This window comes from Pollachius pollachius (genome assembly GCF_949987615.1).
Source record: "Pollachius pollachius genome assembly, chromosome: 3".
NCBI lineage: Eukaryota > Metazoa > Chordata > Actinopteri > Gadiformes > Gadidae > Pollachius > Pollachius pollachius.
In genome coordinates this window covers 10850869-10873301 of record NC_136936.1, presented here as the reverse complement: position 1 = coordinate 10873301, position 22433 = coordinate 10850869, and the positions used below count along the sequence as shown (strand labels likewise).

The following is a 22433-nucleotide window of genomic DNA, read 5'->3' as shown; positions in this document are numbered from 1 at the left end:
CAGGGCCAGCTAGCAGGGGAAAGAGTTGACCGAATCTGCCAAACTTTGTCCACAGTCATTGATAAATACACTTCACTTGATAGGCCTGGACAATTACATGGTGTCGAATCAAGAATATCTTTGGATGAAAAATTGGGGAGAAAGTAAAAGAGAGGGCTGTAAGACAGGTCATGTATTTGTCATCCTAAGTGGCTTGGATAACCTTCCAAAGACCTTTTCAAACCCATTTTCACTAATGCTCTTTAAAACTTAAATTGCTGCTGGTCATAATAAGAGATTTAGTGCCAAATAATCTCTATCCTTTCTGCTTATTTGTGTTAAATCAAGAAGGGCTTTGATGAAACCGGGGGAAGGGCAATCCCTTATTCAATCCTTCTTTGGAGTAGAAAAATATGTATATTTAAAAGGAAGCTTTTGTACTTGTTGTGGTGAGGTTTAACCAGGATGTTTATCCTTTATAAATAATTAATGATATATCTATTGGTGAAGCCCAGTGAACTGAGATACATTTACTGATGGTAAGGGGTAGGGGGTGGACTTGTGGCGCTAGCATGTAGTTAGCATGTAGCTTACTTGTAGCTAGCATTTAACTAGCCTGTAGCTAGCATTTATCTAGCTTGTAGCTGGCTTGTAGCTCCCTGCCTGCTCTATGCGTACAGCAGCCACCTACTAGCCTCCTACTAAATCCCTGCCTGCTCTCGGCTTACAGCAGCTCACTACTAGCTCTCTACTAGCTCCCTGCCTGCTCTCTACATACAGCAGCTCCCTACTAGCTCTCTACTAGCTCCCTGCCAGGTTTCTACATACAGCAGCTCTCTACTAGCTCCCTACCAGGTTTCTACATACAGCAGCTCTCTACTAGCTCCCTACCAGGTTTCTACATACAGCAGCTCTCTACTAGCTCCCTACCAGGTTTCTACATACAGCAGCTCTCTACTAGCTCCCTACCAGGTTTCTACATACAGCAGCTCTCTACTAGCTCCCTGCCAGGTTTCTACATACAGCAGCTCTCTACTAGCTCCCTGCCAGGTTTCTACATACAGCAGCTCTCTACTAGCTCCCTACCAGGTTTCTACATACAGCAGCTCTCTACTAGCTCCCTGCCAGGTTTCTACATACAGCAGCTCTCTACTAGCTCCCTACCAGGTTTCTACATACAGCAGCTCTCTACTAGCTTCCTGCCAGGTTTCTACATACAGCAAGACTGATTACCATGTTAATGAATGCTGGCACGCTGTTATTAAGAGCTCTCAAGGGTGATGGAGGTGGGGGGATAGTGCTGATGGAGTTGAGTCTGTCTGAAGTGGCATCACCTCACCTTCACCCCTTCACTTCCCGACTCTCCCCCGGAGCCCAAATGTGAATCAATGAGCCGTGCTTCTCTTTGAGATGCTGGCTAAGAGTAAACATGTGTATTAAGGACAGGTAAGTGCTGGGTCATTTTTACCGATAATGAATTTACCTCAACCACAGCGCGTTTCTGAGTCAGCTAAGAACCCTTTGCAGCTGGCTGCCAGTAGAAAGCCACTTTGAAACTCTTGAGAACCAATCACCATTTTACTATTTTGTTATGTGGCGCTTTTATCCAAGGTTGATAAGAATGTACCTAGATAGAGGACATTAAGGAGCAGGTCCCTGCCTGCTTCTTAATACGGGGGATGAAGTGAGGGGGATCTTGTTTTAGAACGGTGTTTACAACCTGTCGCTCACCAGCTTCCGCGAGAGACTGAAGAATCACTTGTTCAGAGTTCATGTTTGTGCGTCCTGGCAGTTAATGTACACACTTATTGTGTGTTGTACGTCCTGGCAATTAAGATGATTACTTAGCAGTGTGTAGCACCTTATCCCAGCTATCTTTGTTGTATAGCAGAGAATGGGTTTACCTTACCATTTTTGTTGTGCTTGGCACTTGTTTCTAGGAACATCCTTACTGTACTGTTGTTTCTCTTTCCTCTGACAAATGTACTTTTTTGCACTAATAAAAATAATAGATAATTTTTATTACTCGCTTTGGATGAAAGCATCTGCTAAATGCCCTAAATGTAAATGTAAGGCCCTGGTCACGTGATCAGCTACTCTAACATTGCAGCTATGGTGTGCCCCTTTTCTCCTAACATGCTTTGATTTGCGATACTTGCGATTGGCTTTCAGCATTGTCACTCACAGAAATGTTTAGGTAGTGCCGTCACGACACGGATGAATCAGGTTTATTCTTACATTTACAAACCAAGGGCCTATTCAGTCCGCTGGTATGTCCTTTTTCTCATTTGCACATCCAATGATATGTTTATGCTGTTCCTGGCGTGATGCCCGTGATTGGTTATGGCTGCATGTCAGTCAAGATTGCGTCCTGACTAGAAGGCGGTTCTGGACACAGTTAATCAATGCAGTGTCCCTGACTCAATATGGAGAGGTTGGCTCGAGGATAGGATGCTGTTTACAAAACAACATTGTGTCCTCAGTCCCGCGCCTGTCACACTACAGTATGCTTGCCACGGTGTTCTCCGCATTGTGATCATCGGACTGACGCGTTGGTTTGGAGACCGCGTTTGGAGAACGAACATGCGCCGCGCTAATCCTCCTGATGGAGCATGGCACACAGACACTCTTTCCACCAACCAGGGTTGAGTCTGACTTTTAATGCTTTCCTTTATAGCTGAAGTTTCCACAGCGTAGGAGGGTAATCAACTGTGTAGCTGTCATAAGAGAAGGCAGCCATCTCTCTCTCTCTCTCTCTCTCTCTCTCTCTCTCTCTCTCTCTCTCTCTCTCTCTCTCTCTCTCTCTCTCTCTCTCTCTCTCTCTCTCTCTCTCTCTCTCTGTTTCTCACTCCCACTCATCCCCTTGTTTCTGTCTAGCCCCCCCCCTTGCTATTTCACTTTTTTCCTCACATTCTCTTTATCTGCCTCTCCCACTCCCTCCCTTTTCATGTCTAACTGTCTCACTGTCTGCCGTTCTCTTTCTACTCTTTCTTTCTAATTCTATCTTTTTACTTCTCCCACTCTTTCTCGCTCTGCTCTCTCTCTCTCGACTTGTATTATCCCTCCCTCCCTCCCCCACTCTCTTCCTCTCTGTCGTTCTAATTAGCCCTAGCACGACGCGTCGTCGCGGCGCTGGTTAAGCTAGCAGCCGTCATCTATTGTCTACCGCCTCCTCATCATGCGACATCATGTTTCTGTGCAGACGTTCGCTCATGGAGGTCCAGGGTGGAGAGTCGGGATGCCCTGGTAGTTATGTGGGTGTTTGCCTGTTTAACTGGATGGTTCTGGGTTCGGAGCCCCAATGTCCGCAGTCTAACATCTAGGCGTCCTTGAGCAAGACACTTTCACTGTAGGTCACGTCGGTGGGGTGTGTGCGCGCGCGTGTGCGTGTGCGTGTCTTACCTAGAGTTTAAGGTTGTCCCTTCAGGACAGTGCCGCCGTCTTGAAGTGTCATGATGCAATGATTATGTAATATTTATTAATTATTCTCTACCAAGTGATGATTGATGAGTCTAGACAGGCTTGTACTGTTGACCGCGGCTCCTATGGAAATGTGGTTGTTGAAGATTACAGTTAAGCGGTTGCCAGCTGTTGAATATAGGGACAACAACAGATATGCCATAAAAACAAATGTTGAATTGCAACATTTGCTCATTTGAAAAAAATCCAACACCAAACACCAAATATTCACTTTAATTAGTTTGTAAAAGACACAAATAAAAGTGTCTATGAGACTTTTAGCATGTTGGTTTCTTTTTGCTCCTCTGTGCCACCTTTATTTTTAAAAGGCTTTTAGTTTTTTTCACCGGGGGAATCGACATGGTTGGTTGGTCAGTTGGTTTCGAACGCGCTTTATAGAAACATATTTTTTGCTTCCTCTCAAGTATATTCAGTATATTCCATACAGTCTGTATAAAATATGTCTATACAAATTGAGTCCTAACAATAATTGCGTTATTTGCATCAATTCATTCATTCAGTATGCAATGAAATGAGTTTGCTTGGGTCAGCAGAATGTATCAACACAAACATTTTGGGAAGAAAAGGTTCTGATTGGATGGATACTGCTGACCAAAGCAGCCGGACAGCTGTGTGTCTTGTTCACAGATAATTTTGGACCACAGTGGTAAATGATCTTTCTGCATTTCAACACTTTTCTCGTCTAGCTTATAGTAAATGGCATTGCCGCTTGTGATAATTTCAATGAAGATGCACACTCAAACGCTGTGTGTGTGATCCCGGTCTTAATTACACACAACATCTTTTGTTGTTCATTGCAACTGATCTAATTGTATTGAATGAGTAGATACTTTTATCCTGTAATTGTTGGAGGAGGTGGGGCCCTTACTGGCCCTGGGACCTGGTGTGCGCTTAACCCCCCCCCGTCCCCGTCATCTCATTTCATCTAAGCCCCCTTCTTCTCTCAGAGGGGGTTGAGGATAATAATCGTGCACCACCAGCAGAAACACACAGTGCCATTGCTGTGTCAGGGTCTTGAGTCTGAACTAATACGTGAATCAACATTAATAAGGAGTGGATCTGTCCCCAAGCCAAGACTCTTTATGTTCATGCGTTTGGGTGTCATGAATAACTCCTCACAATTTCCCCAAATTCTTCAGGTGATGACTTTGCAGTTTTTGTCCCTCTGTTATGAAGAGAAGGGGTTCATTCTTATGGCAATGTGATATTCGGATGAAATGCATCGCCACAAGCATTTAGTATACCTGATACTAAAAACTAAACCTATTTGGCCTATTGTTTTTCATTTGAAAAAAATACACATCTATTCGATTACCTCTCTAAAACACCTTAGTTCTGTTCCGGTCACTTTAAGGTTGATTTTCCGCGAGAATGCTAATTTGTTCCCAACGTTAGCGACACTGGAGGATACAAGTCACAAATGGGACTAACCTAATATAAGTACTCTGTATGGCTCATTTGAGTGCCTTTTGGAGTACACAACATTTAAATTACAATTCTTTGCAAACTACTGCTTGCATTTCCTGCAAAGCTAGATCAACTCTTGAATAAGGACGTAATTCTAATTACCAATCGTTGGCTAACTTCAGAACTTCCATTTACTGGCAAGTTCAACTGAGAAGACCTAAACAGAGACCTCCAGATGGGGAAGCCTTCTCGCAACAGGAAAATATATTTTAAATAAGCACTACGGGCTGACTGTATCTTTATTCATTGGATGTTCGCATAACAGAGTAAATTAAGCCCACATCAGCACAACCCGAGTTACCATTTATCAACACTCAACCATTAATGCTTTCCTTTAAAAGGATATTATACTATCATCATTTACCATCACTAATATGATAGGGGCCTAGGATAGAATTATTATTAATTATTATAAGTTAACATTAAAATTGTGGTGGCCAAGGAGGGAACTTATATTATGCCATCACAATTTAGCAGCCTTGTTAGTATTGCAGTGGCCTAGGTAGGAACGACTATCATTTAACGCCATTATCAACATTGTAATTACCCAGGCAGTGTTTAAAATTGATGTAGATGAGGCTTACTTCTATTCATGGTCCTTCTATTCAAAACCCTGCTATTTCTTGCGTGTAGGACTTCATTTTAGTTTTAGAGGAATAGCAAAGCTATTTAAGTCTTTAGTAGTTCCCCCTTGAAGCGGGTACAGGGTTGAGAACCACCGCCCGGACCTCCGGGCTAACACAGGGTTGGAGTCCCTTCTGCAGACTCAGTCCTCCTCTGCTGTGTTGCAGGAAATGAGTTTGGCCACCCAGAGTGGCTGGACTTCCCCCGGGAAGGCAACAACCAGAGCTATCACTACGCCCGGCGCCAGTTCGACCTGCTGGATGCTGCGAAACACCTGCGCTATGCCCAGCTCTACGCCTTCGACCGCCACATGAACCTCACCGAGGACACGTACGGCTGGCTGACTGCGCCGCCGGTAAGGACTGGGATACTCACTCACACACACACACACACACATATACAGTCCATGCACAATCATGCACGCATCCACCCGCCTGGACCTTGAGTTGTAACTGGAACTGAGGTTTTTCAAAGCAGTGGACCGTCCTGACCATTCAGAAAAAACGTACTCTGGAATAAGTATGTGTCAAAGTATGATGTGTGTCTGAGAATATCTGAAACAAATTTGCAGTTTGAGGTAGATTCCTCACCCTGGGTCTGACAGTGGTTCCAGACGAATCTCCCTCTTCTTCTGTTCCCTCCTCTCCCTCTCGCTTCTTCTTAGCCCTCTTCTCTCCTCCTCCTCCTCCTCATTCTCCCCCCTTCTCCTCCTTCGTCTTCTGCTCTCTCCTCTCATTTGCCTCCATTTTCAACTCCCCCCCTCCTCCTCCTCCTCACTCTTCTCCAATCAGAACTAGTCTCTCCTCAGAGCGCTACAGATGAATGATGTGAATGCACCGTTCGCTCTGCAGTCGTCTTGTTTCTCCGGTGGCTGTCAAGGTGAAAACTAATGGATTTAGTTTTCCCTGTCACTGCGCCTCCCTCCTCCTCTCTCCCCCCCTCCACTCAGGGGAGGAGGATGGGGTGGGGGTTGGGTGGGGGGGAGGTGATGCAGCTCGCTGGAGATCCCTCTCCCGGGGTTGGGGGCGACTGAAGCGGCGGGCTAATGCTAATTAAAAAGCGTGTTGCTCGTGTGGCGAGGATTGCGACGTGAGCTGCTGTAATTGATAACTTCATCACTGCTCCAGTCGTTTAAGGGCTTCATCAAAGCCCACGTTAGACGACGCCCCCTTACCCTCAACCCGTCGGAAAATCTAAAGATTCTCTGTTTATCGGCCATCCGTACATCATACATCTTTGTATCGGTGTACTGTGTACCAGTACTTCCGTGGACTGTCTCTTTCTCTGACTCACCCTGGTAGAGAGACAAGCCCAACTATTCCCCCGTCTCTCTCTGTATTTCAGGAATGTTCCAACGATTCCGCTTTGAAACGTCCGAACTCGGATCTGGTGCAGAGTGAAGCACCGACTCTGCCGAGCAAACGGTGTTTAGTCAGGAAAATTCTTGGTATAATTTGGTCCAATAATACTTCAATGGGTAGGAGGGTCCGAGGGCGTCTTCACGGAGATAACACAGCAGGTCCAGGACCGATAGCAGTGGGCGAGAAGAGAGAGAGGTAGAGGTAGAGGTAGAGCAAGCGAGAGAGAGCGTTTGCTGTTATACCTCGAGGAGTTAAGGTTCTCTTAAAAAGTGCTACGTTAGCATGGCACTTTGAAGATGTGGGCTGCAGGGCTATGTCTGTCTTCAAAGACCAGTGATTTGGACGCTTAGACCTGCCAGCGCAGTGCTAGTGACACTGGAGGGAGGGAGGGAGGGTGGGAGGTGAGGAGGGGGACCCGCTGTGATGTTGGCGATGCTTCACAAGCTAACTCTTTGCGAAGTCTGGTGGGCACACCGTCGCCCCCATAGGAACTGGTTCTCCGCGTTCACTGGCTTTCTATGGGGCCACAACCCAATGAGCAGGAACATGTAGAGTGTGCTGAGGGTGCCTGATCACCTCAGCACACAAAGAGAAAAAAAGTCCTCATGATGAACCCATACACCAACTTATTTACACGTTTGCCCCTTGATGTGCAAAGTTCCCCTTTGGCCTGGGCGTTTTCATTTTTGTCGTTTTTAGTTGTTTTGTCAAGGCCTACCCATGGCCCTTATCAAGAATTATATTAAACAATTATTAATAATTTAGCTGCCTGATGTCAGTTAATTAACGTGACATGATGACCTCCCCTGCCCTATGGGAGACGCAGCGGCGACCATGGGCGCCGCAGACAGACACTCTGTGACCTTTAGACGGTTCTGCTCATTTGTGTTTGATTATGAGGGTTAGATTTATAGTACCAGCGTTACACAGCGTCACCTTCAAATCGTGCATCAGTTATGGAACATAAGTAAAAGACGGCGGCCCCCCCCCGAGTCTCTTAGAAGGCTGAGCTCTTCAAACCGTTCCGCACTAACAGTCAGTCTGTCAGTCCATCTCCCTGCAGCACCAATTCTCCTTCACTGAGATGACCTCCAACACGACTGTGTCCAGCCGGAGTCGTCATGCTAAATAGTGTTTTACTTATGCCCAAACTCGTCCACTGCAGCTGCAGCTCCCTCCTAGGGGAGACACTGCTGGGTCCCTCTTCTGAGCCCCCTGCCCTCTATGCAAAGGTCTCCGCACGGCCCAGTGTTATTGATGTCGGGGCGGACCAAAGTGTTATATCGGTCAAAGCACGGGAGGTGTTCTTATTCCAGGAGCAAAGTGAACCCCACTGTGCACTTCATCTCAAGTGTCGTTATTAATTTAACACATTTCCTGTCTGGGAATTTGATCTTTTCTTAAATAATTTACAGGGAGGATTTCCACAGGAAGCTACCAATACAATTTGATTCAATAAATCAGTCACATACACAATCACACTTGTACTATGTATACGACCATTAATGACTAAAAAGGAAATAAATTACTACTATTTTTATATCCCCCATAAATCTAATGAAATAGGTCAAGAACTAATTCAATGAATGTGGATTTGAATATTTATGAAATACTTACACTGCTTTATAAACTGTCGCCGTAAAAAATAAACACATTCAGCAGGTCATTCTTTGATGGGATTAGTTTAATAGAGGTCACCGGGTTTCATGTTTCTGTCACGCTATGACGGCAAAATTTGAACTCATGAAGGATAATGTAGTCAACGGTTTGGCGATTGAAGTTTTGTGCATAAATTTAAATTGTATCTATATAAAACAGTAGGAGAGAGAGAGTTACTTCGCTCTAGGTCCATGTTTGGGGGCTCCGGAAGACTTGAGATAGTCAGGACACCTCAAACACCCCTTCACCTGGCCAATCAGAACACGTCTTATCTCCCAGTCCAGCCGTATGAATATTCACCCCTGAAAAGCCCCGGGGGGGCGAAAACTAAAAATAGAGAAGAGGAAGGGTGGGTGGGAGGGGGTGACATGATGATCCCCCGCTAATGACATGTTACCACTGCTCTCCAGCTTACTGCCCTCTCTCTCTCTCTCTGTCTCACTCTCTCACGCTCTGTCTCTTGCGCTTTCACTTTTGCTCGTTCCCTACCAATCTCACTCTCTCTTTCCCTCGCTCCCTCTCTTTGCCTCACCCTGTCTCTCGCTCTCTCTATCCACACTCCCTCTGTCTCCTCATGACACACCCTCACGCTCTCCCCCTCCCTCATGCTCTATCCTTACCTCTCCCGACTGCACGCCCATATCAGTTGCTTTCCACCTTACTCTTGTCTCAATCTCCCTCTGTTTCTCAATACCTCCTCCATTCTTCTCTCTTAACCTCTCCTCCTTTCTCCGTCGCACTCCTCTGTCTCTCCCATCTCTCTCTCCCCCGGTCTCCCCCTCTACCTATCTCTTTTTCTCTCTTTCATCTTCTCTCACTCCTTATATCTCTCTTCTTCCCCCTCTCTCATCTTTCCCTTTGTCCCTAGCTCTCTTCATCCCTTTCTCTCTCCCTCTCTCTCTCTTCTTTCCCTCATACCCTTACTCTCTCTTCATCCATTTCTCTCGCTCATCTTTCCCTGATTCCCTATCTCTTTTCATCCATCTCTCTCTCTCATATTTCCCTCATTCCCTATCTCTCTTCATCCCTCTCTCTCTCATCTGTTCCTCATCCCTATCTCTCTTCTTCCCTCTTTCTCTCTCATCTTTCCCTCATTCCCTATCTCTCTATCTTCTTTGCCCCCTCTCTCATATTTCCCTCATTCCATATCTCTATCATACCTCTCTCTCTCCTTTCCCTCATTCCCTATGTCTCTCTTCATCCCTCTCTCTCTCATCTGGTCCTCGCTTCCCATCTCCCCCCCGTCTCTCTCTCATCCTGTGCAGCTGTGTGTATCAGACAGTGCATCTGGCCGTTCCCACACCACCTGTCCAGCCGGCACCCACCCCCACCCCCAACGTTGCACGTCTCTCTTTATTTCCAGTCCATTTGGACACGTCAGGCCTCTCTAATGTATTGTAATTTAACCACATTAATATACAATTAGGCCGGGGATGATTATTCATGAGGAACACGCTTAAGAGACTGGTTTCCTTTCTCTGATTGGGCGCCCGCAGGCGTACGTGAGCACCAAGCATGAAGAGGATAAGGTCATCGTGTTCGAGAGGGCGAAGGTGGTGTTCATCTTCAACTTCCACCCCACCAGAAGTTACCAGGACTACACCGTCGCAGTCGAGGTGTCCGGGAAGTATCCTGTTTTTCTTTCTTCTCATTGGTCGGTTTTTGATCACTTGTGTTTCCATTGGTCGGTTTTAGAATTATTTGGTATGTCATTGGTCGGTTGATAATTTCACTGGTCTTTGTTTTAGTTTCCATTCATTATTCACTGGTGGGTTGGAATTTTTTCCAACCCACCAGTGAATAATTGATCTATTCTTTTTACACAATCACCATCGTCATCACCAGTCAATTCTGCCAAATTCTAACTTCCACCACTGACCACAGGACACATATTACTGCTCAAATATAACAATAACAAACTCCCCAGTTCCACTATGACAGGGTTATTTAAGTGGATCATTCAGAGTGAGAAAATGTGCTGAAGAGTTCAGCTTGACATTGATTAGGTGAAGAATATCCCCAAATCACTGCAGCTCCAAGACATCAACATGGTCTCCATCTCCTTGCCTAGAATATTTTTTGTGCCTAAATTAAATCCTCTGTAAGGCTGAAGAGTTAAAACAATGGCATACACATTATTAGAGGAGGTGGAATGCGCAGCAGCTATTTTAGTTTGTGTGAGTCGGCGTTCAAAAGACGAATGTAACTTCTGATCTGAGAAAATTCTGGCTGTTGTTTGTGTGTCCTGTCCACATGGACAATAGATTATGCTTCACATAACATTTATTCATGCGGTGGGAATAGCAAAGGTAAAGTGAACAGAAATCCGTATTTAAGTAATTTGGGGGGCGGGGGGGGAGGGGAGTTAAAAAAGTCAAGATCGAGATTCTCCCTCAGAGTAAAAGTCCCCCTTTGTGCTGACCTGGGGGCAGTCGATGAGCCGGACTGTTTCTCTTTGCTATGTAAATGACCCTTGGCCGTCAATGATTCGGAGGGCCGGGCCGGTCGTGTATGTGCTGTTTACAGAGCTGTGTCAGGGTTGTTAGAGACAATAACAAGGACAGAGGCCAGTGATTCAAACCACGTTTCTTTTCAGTTGGATGCCACGGTGCGTTACGCAACGGTGCGCAAAGGAAGTGAGTGGGCGCCGCGGCGGTGGATTCAGCGGTTTAATGACCTGGGATGGGGAGGGCAGACGACGGGAGGATGAAAGATTGGATCTGGCGTGAAGGACATCTGCTCTGCTCTGCTCCGCAGGTTCGGAGGTCAATCGAGGCTCTCTCTCCAATAACTGAGGGGAGCGAGCGAGGGGGAGGGAGGTATAGAGGGAGGGAGGGATGGAGGGGGGGGGGGGGAAGTGAGGGAGAGATAGAGAGAGAGGGGGGGAGCAAGGGAGAGACAGAGAGAGAGGGGGGGAGTGAGAGAGAGAGAGAGAGAGATTTAAACATGGAGAGAGAGAGAGAGAGAGTGACGGCTGCCTTGACTCTCTCCGTGTGTGCAGTAGTTTGGGATGTTGGCTCGTAACTACCCTCAGCAGCGAGTTATTTTTTCCAAGCAAAACTCATCGGCACACACTTCGGAACATGCAGATTATCACCCTTGTTACCGTATAATGTGTTTTCACCACGGCTGGTTGGTTATTGCGTGGCTATTATACAAGAGAGTGGATTTACGTATTCTTTAAATAGCCAAAGAATGGCATTTATAACTATACTGGTAGTTTGGTGCCTGTAATAGAGCGGGGAATATCTCATCATGTCTGATTGCCTTGATGCATGAATAATTAGCTTATTATGAACAGATTTTCAAAGTCTCTTTAACTAGTGCAGTCATTGTGAGCACTTTTTGATGCGTACTAATTGCAGGTTGTCATTTCTCTGCTGCTGCCTGGCCCTGGCAGGGTTGAATAGCCAAAGCGCAAACGGGTACGTTGCTGACGGCTATGCCGCTAACGGCTGTGTTGATAACGACCTCTCTGCTAAAGGTTGTATTAAAGCTCCTGCCTCCGATACAGTTGTGGATTCGTCTCGGTTCTCTTTGGCGTGTGTTTCTGCATTTTAGGTTCCGTTTCGGTGGCTTGCCCGCCAAACGCTCCCCTAAAGTCACACACTTCATGGCATCTGGTGATCTTGATGATGTGAAGATGACCATATGTTTGCACATAACGCTTATGTGCAGACCTCTCGACTCGTCCGTCATAAATGAAGCGCGGCTACGGATGATGGCTTCGGCCTCTGTGGGCTGCCCGGGCGACCTGGAGACCTGGGGCGTTGCTGCGGGGGCTGTTCAACGCAGAGCTATAACTTAGCCTTAATGGCAGCTAGCATCCACAGTGCTGTCAGCCATCCGCGCCTAATTGTGCCATCGCTAACAACATACTAGAGTCTCGTCCTCAAGGCGTTTTAATTTCCCTTCGATGGCCGCGCAGTGCCTTTGCCTGCTGCATTCTTTTGATGTTTGAGAAGTGGTCTCAGATAGTGTGTGAGTGTGTGTGTGTGTGTACTTGCACACTGGTTCATGTGTGAGGGACAAAACGGAGAGCAAGAAACCGGTGTCAGTATGTGTGAGTGTGCGCATTGATATATGGCGATGTGTGTGTGTTCTTATTTTGTGTGTGTGTGTGTGACACGCGTTCCAATTAGGAGGGAAGACAGATGAAAGTGGCACTAGGAGCCGGCGCTGGTAAACAAGATGAGCTCAAAGAGTCCAAAAGTGCTTTTTCATTAAACATTCTCACAGACACACACACTGCTACCTCCACACACACATGTCCCGAACACCACACACACCTGCAGCAGGTTCTGGCCTCTAACACACTGAACCCGGTCACACCTGCACTGTCTCTGCTCTCTCATGAGAGAGAGAGAGAGAGAGAGAGAGAGAGAGAGAGAGAGAGAGAGAGAGAGAGAGAGAGAGAGAGAGAGAGAGAGAGAGAGAGAGAGAGAGAGAGAGAGAGAGAGAGAGAGAGAGAGAGAGAGAGAGAGAGAGAGACTTTACAATGTCAACACCATTCCTATTCTACCTCAATGCTAAACACATGCAAGAGGGTATTGTATACCACTGTTCAACGTAAAGCTTTTCTTACGGTGGATGGGACATTTCAGTCATTCGGCTAGTAACACAAGTTTATTTAAAGGATTGGCAAAAAAGCAAATTGGACAGATATTGTTTTTAAACTGCTGTAAATTCAGCACAAACATAACATTTCTGGGAAATAACAACAGAGGACTGTAACGGTATTGTTGGTGCTGTTCAAATCGTAGCTTTCCGCAAAAAAATCAGAAAGGCGTGTCTTCTGTGCACACAGAAACTGCTACCTTTACCAGAAAATGTAATCTTAAATGGGCTAAAGTCTTGTTGTATCGATGATAAAGAGTTATGTGCCCGAAATCTGGGGCATGCTTTACATGGTTATAAATACAGTGTATCATCAGTCTGGATTTTACTGAACAATGGATCACAACAAAAACACACGTACACACGTACATGATGGCCTTTATGTTCACCCATTTCTTTCGATTTCATTTTAATTTCATTATGACTTTGTTTAAACTCCGTCTTAACTTTTTTGTGCTTTTGTGCTTTTCTTGAAAAAGGAGACAGCCTCAAGCCCCCCTCCCTGCCCGACCATAAAAACAAAAGATTTTTCGGACCATTAAAATTCAGCGGAAGTCAGCTTATTTCTTCCTCCCGACAGACACTCCGACCATCACTATTTCCTGCTCCTTCTTTATTCTCCTCGAGTCTCAGCGGACATGTTCTTCAGGCGGTGGGCTTTATCTGCTGCTCGGAGCATTAGAAATCCCGGTCGGAGCCGCCCCTCCCGCCTCCACCTCCATGAAAGGTGGAGCTGTCAGGGCAGAGGAGGGCTTTGATTCCCACGACTACCGATCGGCACTGGAGAACTTGTCAGGCCATCATTCTCCCATTTCCTCCCTGAACGCTCTTTGAAATCACGCCACTTTGTGGAGCAGTCCGAATTAACTAACTAGGCAAGGAGGGAGCAGGGGTTGGGGGGGGGGGGGGGGGGGGGGGGGGGGGGAGAGATGGATAGATGGGGGAAGTAGGGAGCGAGGGGTAGATAAAGATGTAGAGAGAGAAGGGGAGAGAGGGAGAGAGAGGGAGAGATGGAGTGGTACAGAGAGGGGAAGTTGGAGTCATATAGAGAGGGAGGGGTAGAGAGGGCAGGAGAGAGGGGAAGAAGTAGAGAGGAATAAGATGAAAAGAGGGGTAGAGGACAACGCAAAATAAAGACGAGCGATGGGTAAAGAATAGCCGTTCTCTGCCCTAGTCCCAGGACATACTTTGATTCACTCAACCCTGTAACGTTCATTACCTCATTTTATGATACTATAGTCTTCATTTTCACTGTATTCACATGACAATGTATTGTTGAGATTATTTTTATTTAATTTTGATAATTGAGAGGGGGTGTAATAAATTATGTAATTAAGATATTTAACTGAGAAGAGAACTTTCACCTCTACCTACAGTAGGAGCAATTTAGGACAACCTGTCTATGAATCCTTCATTTATTTACAAGTATTTCCCCCAAGGTTACAAAGTACTCTCCAGCTAAACACAACGCTAAGAATTACAGAAAGAAAAAATAGTCGAAAGTCAATGTGCTCGCACTTAATTGGCTGCCATTACATCCGTACTGCAGGCTGAATAGAGAACTGCAGTAGGAAGTAAAGAAAGAGGCTTTATTGACCAAAGTGGATGCCCATACTGCAAATCACAGCCCCAGCCAGCAGATTTGTTTGTTTTGCTTTCCTTAAAGACAACTTCTTCCTCTTCTTCTTCTTCGTCGGGGAACTTTGAACTGCTGCTGCTCCCTCAAGACATGATTATCAATTTTCCAAACCAAGTCACAGGGGGTGAAATAACAGCCTGTGTGCTAAAGATATACCGCAAAGTGAAAGGTAGTGTCAACTATTTCACAGAATCCTGTCAACCAGTGTAGCTGTGGGGTTGGTTCTGATAAACAAGGATGACAAGACCAGAGTTTTGTTCTTGTGGTTGCTGCAAAACTGCTGACTGAAAACCAACCGAAATGGTGAGGTTTGCGATATGAAAACAAATGAAACCGTATTTTTTCCAAAATCAAATAATGAGACATCTTCTAAAGACGGAGGAATATACAGAGTGAAAAGAAAAGCAGTTTCCTAATCTCTGGAAACTTCCTCTGGGCATGGTCGAAAGGAAACCAGTACAGTAGTAGTGCATTTGTTGGGAATCCAATATTTCAATTAGCATTGATTCCCTCATTTTCAAAGCATGCACTACATCTGCTGAGACACATCTTTCGATCGTTTATCTTGCAATATCACACAGCTGTACTTCACAACTAAATAACACCCACATGTATAGGCCTATACCCCACACAAACAATACACACGCATACAGATACACACTCCCATACTGTATGCACACACTCTTTTTGCTTGCTTTTGGTTGTCGATCATGTATATATACTCATACAAGCACACACACATAAATGCACACGTACGCACACGTACACATTTGCACACACACATACACACACACATAGGTTCACACACTAAATCTTTAGAGGAGTGTATGTGTGTGTGTGTGTGTGTGTGTGTGTGTGTGTGTGTGTGTGTGTGTGTGTGTGTGTGTGTTTGTCATGTTGTTGTGGATGAGCATGAAGCCTGAGCTCATCTTGTCTGAAACGATGCCCAGAGCAGCACTTCTTAGGCAGGCAGGGGGAAGTGGAGGCTCCCCGGCTCTGGGGGTAGCTGTGGTGGTGGTGGTGGTGATGGTGGTGGTCGCGCTGCGTTCAGAGCTCCCGGCACAGCCTATAGGGAGAGGAGGTGATCATTCAAGCAGCCAATTAGGGATGCTCTCCTCTGCTCCTTTGTTGCCTGGAGCCCCCGGGAGAGGGTGGTGAATAATGCAATACACACACACGCACGTTCTCGTGCACGCAGTCTCGCACGCAATCACCTACGCACACCCACGCACGCACGTTTGCACTGACACATATACACGCGTTTGTACATTCACAAACACCATGCGCGTGGAGGTGCACATATTCTGCCACTCATTTTTGGAAAATAAATCGTGCCGGTGGTAGGGGGGTATATAAATGTATTCCTACAGGGTACTTTAGGGATGCAGGAAGGCCTCTGGATGTGTAAATATTGATTTGTACTGTATTTAATGTTGTGTATCTATGTATTGATGAATACAGTGCTGCTATGATGCTGACGCCCAACTTTTATTAATGTTCCGCACGTAATTATGGATCCGGGCGAGGTTTTCACCTCCGATTCGGCGAGCCTTTGGAGATTTGTTTTTCATATTTTTAGTATTTTTTAAAGCCTTTCTTGAAAGCAGATCTTCATCATATTTCTTTAGGAGGTAAGATATGCTGTTCAGTTCGATAAGGACATGTGAGGTAATTGGTAATATAAAAACATAAAATATAAAAATCGAAAAATGAAAAATCCTCTCCAAATGCTGTGGATCCACAGCCCGCAGGCTATTAAAGCCGGTTCTCAGCACCCTTGATGACATCACCAAATCCCTAAAGCAACTCTTTATCACCAAACTCTGATGCAAACTTTTTTTCTTCTCTTTTGGCTTCTAAGACAAACAACGCACTCAGGGTACCAGCACGCTCGCTCAGACTCATGGGAAATGTAGGCTTTTATTCTTGGAAACCACCAGTTTTCTTATTCTAAAAAAACAACGGGATCTTTCCGTCTCTGAGCTTCTTGTCTTGGGTGCAGCCGTGAGCTGTGGTTGTCTTGAGATCTCCATACGGTGGAGTCGCCCCCGGCGGCTCGGCGTTCCCAGGATCAAACGCTTAGGGATCGCCTGAATACATGGGAAATGAAGTCACTGTAACAGTAACAGGTATTTAAATATTCAACCATGTCACTGCAACAGACGTGCAGATGTGTGCGTCGTATATTTGTTTTGCTTAGTTTGGACAGCCTTTTAATGAAATCTTTATTAACGTTGTGAACTGGAGAAATGAGACAGGCAGACGGCAGTAGAGCAGCAGTTGAATAACATTTCTGCTTATGCAAATTTTGTTGGGCCAGCATCCGCTTTGTCAATTAAGGACCCTGCTTGTTTTTGCTGTGCAGCGCTGTGAGGTGGATGAGTTGTGAAATGAACACAGAGATCTCATCGAGGCTGATGCCGGCACTGCTGCCAGGCTCTCTCTCACGCTCTCATCTCAGATCTAAATGATTAAATGGTCATCATCTAGGCTCCTCTTAGTCGTCAGATGTTATTATGGAGATGCTCCTTCACCAATGTGTCAGATATACCATCAAGCTGGACTCTGATGATGTTCAGTTCGGCGGCCACGGAAGACTGGACCATCACACCGAGTTCTTCACCAAACCTCAGGACTTCAACGGGCGCTCCAACGTAATGCAGGTAAAGGATGTTCTTTTATACCAATTTCTCATTTGATGTTGATGTATAGAAGCATGGATGTTTGTGGGTTTGAGTTTGCACTATGCTTATCATTTTGTTTCAGAACCATTAAGTAAGGGGTCAACTCTACAGTCTTAAAGCGTTGAACTGTACAGTCTCAAAGAGTTGCATTCAAAGTTTCCAAAGGGTTAAACTCAAAAATACCGAAGGTCAGAACTTGAGAGTTTCAAAGGGTTATACTTTAAAGTCTCAAAAGTTTTTAAACTGTACATCTTTAAAGGGTTAAACTCGACAGTCACTACTTGAAAATCTCTACAGTCTCAAATGTTTCTACTCTACATTCTCAAATGTTTATGTTTCAAAGGGGTACACAGTTGAGCACAGCCTATGTTGAGTTGAGATTTGACAGTAATCCCCTGCACTAAACCTACAAACAGACTAGGAATGAACCTCCCAAAGCACCGCGGAGTAAGGAAGAACCTTGAGAAGATGTGTTCAGTATATAGTGGCTACACTGCTTTGAACCTACCTGTGGGCATCCTGGAGCAAGAATAAGAGCCCCATCATACTCCTAATCCTGTATGACCTCTACCTGAATTCACTGTAGGCTATAAGTGTCTCCCAGATGAATAAATAGTAAATGATAGCAATAATAAGAAATGATGACCGTAAACAAGGTGAGGTTAGGTCACTGCTTTCTGTTAGAGGTTTTTTGTTTGAGCCAATGCCGTGAGTGAGGGGAAGCAGAGGTAGCATCAAAGATGCCTGGCGCAAAAGGTAGATGATGAAGCGCTACACCAGGGAGGCTCCGGTCAGAATGCTAGCGCAGGGCTAGCTCCGGTATCAGTACCTCGGGTGTACAGCGTTTGTTTTGCCCGTACTTCCCAACGAATGGTTGCCAGTCAAGGCCAAGAACCAGTGTTGTGTTGGAACAAAGCCACTATCCCACCCCCTTATGGAGCTAACGCACCATCCGCTGTTCATCCTCTGTAATATAGCATAGCTTTTATCACCGTCTCAAGCTAGCGATCAAACACCCCTGCTCTGTGGCGTCGAGGGACAGAACAACCAATTGATTGTGTTTCTCGCCATGCATTGTAAGCCTGTTTGTGAATATAATATTGACTATCTGCATTTACACCACTCACGCCGGCTCTTATCTCCAAGTCAGCGAGTCTTTTTCTTCATCTTTTCCCGGCGAGGCCGCTGAATGCCTGGCGTGTTTCGGCGTTCTCCCGCAAACAGTGTGCATAATTCATGCCGCGCAAACTTACCTCTTCATGTGTATGCCTCTTAAATTTGCATGGCTTCCCGCTGAGGAAGTGCAATATCTGTGAGAGTTTGTGACTATCGGGTTTCCATCATGGAGATAGCTCGGGGCTAATAGCACGAAGTGGTTCGGTCCATGAAATAGAGGAGGGAACACTGATATGCATTTTAAGCAGAACAGCTCCGGGACATTCCTTATGTTTCCCCCCCTTGCTTTTTATGTATCCTGATGTCATGTTTTTTCATGAAAACGCCGAGAGGCAGTAGGATGTTTACAAACAAGGTCAGGGATAACCCTGGCGATGGATCGACACGGGCCGCGTGCGTCTCCGTGGAAACTCGTTCAGCGCACGAGTTAGATCTTATGTTAATGAATCCAATTAATCCAAAGAGGAGCGGCGGCCACGCAGAATGCCGGGTGGAAGTGGCAGTCTCTCTACTTTACACCGCCAAGCACTTCCCTGCCTGGCAATGGATGTGTCGGGGGGGGGGGGGGGGGGGGAGGAATGTGAGTCAGAGCCGAGACAACACAAACGCTTAATGAGCTATTTGTTTTGCTGAACCTTGGGTGACCCGCTCTCCGGATCAATCGGTGGAACGTCGCGGTTGATGAAAATAGCGGCACCGGTCTGGGTTGTGAGCGTGTGGGAGTTGGTCCCTTTTTTTTAAATGTGTCAAACGCGTTCACTTTGCAATTCTGCCACCACGGCGCTATTTTATCCAGCCTTTGCACCAGCAACCCCTCCCCCGGCCACTCAGTAAATCACCCCCGTTTTGGCTCAGATTTCTTCATAAAAGAGCAAGAGGGGGAACGTGGTGATGGTGGTGGGGCTGAAATTCCACATTCCGTTGTATCTCATTTTCACTCTTCTTACTAATTCAAACAGCACAGCATCACCCCCCACCCCCCGTTCCCTGAAGGCCAAAATGTGAAGTTTAGTTAACGAGTCATCTGCTAATGCGGGCCCCATCAGGGAATCCTGGGAAATTAAAAGAGAGGGATGGAGCTGACGGGACCGTATACAGACTGACAGTACGTAGAAGTAGAGGGAGCCCAGTGCACCGTGTGGGATCCTCCTGGGTAGAAACGACCAGAGAGAGCACACGTTACGCAGTGGGAATGGTGCAACAAGTTTGGACAATCGAGCATTTTTACACATTTAATAAAGTTCGACCTTTGACGAGGGGATAGTGCAACGCACGTGGCCGTCAATCATTAAAACTTTATTCACAAAGCGCTCTTTCATACGCCATATGAAACGCAATACAAAGAGCATAACAAGGGACATAACACGACAAGTTATGAAAACATATCATTTGTATACATATGTATACATATATGAATTCAATGGGAGTCTTTTGAAAACATGAGGTGATTTAGCGTCTGCTAAATAAGTCAATAGTAATATATAACTCCATTTCTAACCGCCCTCTGTGTCTACCTGAAAATGATAAAACTACTACTTTGTCTTCATCTCATTTCAGCTTTTATTTTTCCCGCATTGTTTTCATTCGCTCCTATTTCCGACCCACCCGGCACCTATTTTAATCCCTCTTGCATGTTTTCCTTCCCGAGTCTTAATATTTTCCCCACTGAGTTTCAGGAGCGATTTTCCCCTCGCCGTGGCAGTTTTTTGTTAAGGGCCCGGGGTAAGGTGGTGCTGTCTACTGCCGGCCCCTGGGAAGGCCCCGGAGACTGTTGACCGTGGTAGAAGAACTATACGGATAAAGTTTGTTGACAAGATGAGGCAGACGGAGGCCGCTGCGGGACGCGTTACTCGGCCCGTGATTCATTTAACAACTGTTGCTTTTAAAAGTCACTGTTTGGACCCCTCCCCCTCCCCCCGCCACTTTTTAATGAGTGCTGCTGCTCCCTCGTTACTCAGGAACATAAAACTTTATTATGGTCTGATAATTCTCTGAATGGGAGGGCTCTGGTTGGACCTTTGGCTGCACCTGGTCATATAAAGGCCCTCCAGAATTTGTGGCAGAGCACAGCGACCCGCTAAATCACTCGCTCCCAGATTGCTGGATTCTATGTGGGTAAATAGAGGTTGGATTAAAATGCAAAAACGAATCGAAGCCATTCGTTTTTCTGCTAACTGCTAAGGCCTCTGACGTGCTACGTATTCTGATACTCCAAGTACTTTGACATGTCAAGTACTCTGATATTAGGAGTGCTTCGACATAGTCTGAAATACAATAGAGTCTGACATGCAAAAATGACATGCAAAATAATATAATAGTATACTGCCAGGCTATGGTACCCTCTCACATGCTAAGTATATTAATATTCTCAGCACGCAAATGAGATCAGCACTAATGCCACATAATGAAAGTAATGATGATGCAACAATTAGTTTAGTCTTAATACATACACGAAACAGATTTAATCAAAGAAGCATCTAAGTGCTTTAGTTTGTAAACCACCCATCGACGTGGTAGAGGACAGTCAGACAGACAGAGAGACAAATAAACAGGTAAATGGGCTACTTGATGAGGTATCCCAGGTGGGTAGTGTGCATTGATGATTTTTGTATCCCCAAAAAGCCAAGTCAATTGGATTTCAATGTCCCTTAATCAGTCACTGTCTCTAAGGGCTTCACAGGCCACATTGCATTCCCCCCCCCCCCCCCTTACCCTGGCTCCAAAGACAAAACACCTTTAATTATTGAAGAGGAGACCTTGAGAAGCAAGGCAGAAATTAAAGCTTTATTACAATATCTGAGAGTGGGCCTCAGGCTGGGCCCCGGTGCACCATAGCGGCCAGAAGGCACGCTCTGCAACATGTTAAGACCGACCGATACCCGCCCGGCCGCAGACTGTCCTTAAAATGCTCACGGAAAATGAAATAATAATAAAAAGTAGGATTATTTTTTGTCAAACTTGGAGGGGTTTTATTCACGCTTCGGTGAACCAGCGCTGCACTCCTCCTCCTCCTGGGCTTTGATTAGAAGGAACAGAAACTCGGATTTTGGGAAAAGTTTCTGTCAAGACTCTTTGGTTAGACCGGGTCAGAACACAAGACTGTTAATGGGCACTACTGAGATCCAAACGTAATATACGAAACGACTACATCAGAAAATGAGCAAAACGCTGTAGAAGTCTTAATTTACGGAGAAGCCAGTCAGTTGCTAGAGCGGCATATTGGATGTTTTACCAGAATCCTCCAAATACCTCGCCATACAAATCTGTAGGCCTGAAAACCTAGCCTTGTTGCAGGTATCCTTTTCAGTATTCTGATTGATAACCACACCCCTACCTTACCTTAATACTATACCGACTCCTTAATGACTTGTCTCTGTAAATAGTATAGCCTTTAAAGTTGGAGATATAATCTATTTACTTTGGGAATATTATTTTCGGATAAAAACTAAGAAAGAGGCCTAGTGGTGAAGAAATGAAAGACCAGTCGGTGTTATCACTGTCTAACCCCTACCTGCTCCTTAATGCTGTGTCATTGTACTGTATAACCCCTACTTGCTCCATAATGACCTGTCTTTGTATTGACTGTCCATCCCCTACCTGCCCCTGAATGACCTGTCTTTGTATTGACTGTCCATCCCCTACCTGCTCCTGAATGACCTGTCTTTGTATTCCCTGTCCATCCCCTACCTGCTCCTTAATGACCTGTCTTTGTATTCACTGTCCAACCCCCACCTGCTCCTTAATGAC

The 22433-nt window shown here is 45.7% G+C and overlaps 1 protein-coding gene across 1 annotated transcript in view; it reads left to right on the top strand.

Moving 5' to 3' along the window:
* The window catches only part of gbe1b (glucan (1,4-alpha-), branching enzyme 1b), a 92506-nt gene that overhangs the window by 66196 nt on the left and 3877 nt on the right, over positions 1-22433 (top strand). The window contains exons 13-15 of the mRNA XM_079731324.1: positions 5718-5905; positions 10067-10197; positions 17372-17489. Coding sequence (XP_079587450.1) covers positions 5718-5905; positions 10067-10197; positions 17372-17489 — 437 coding nt within the window. The remainder of the gene's footprint in view (positions 1-5717; positions 5906-10066; positions 10198-17371; positions 17490-22433) is intronic.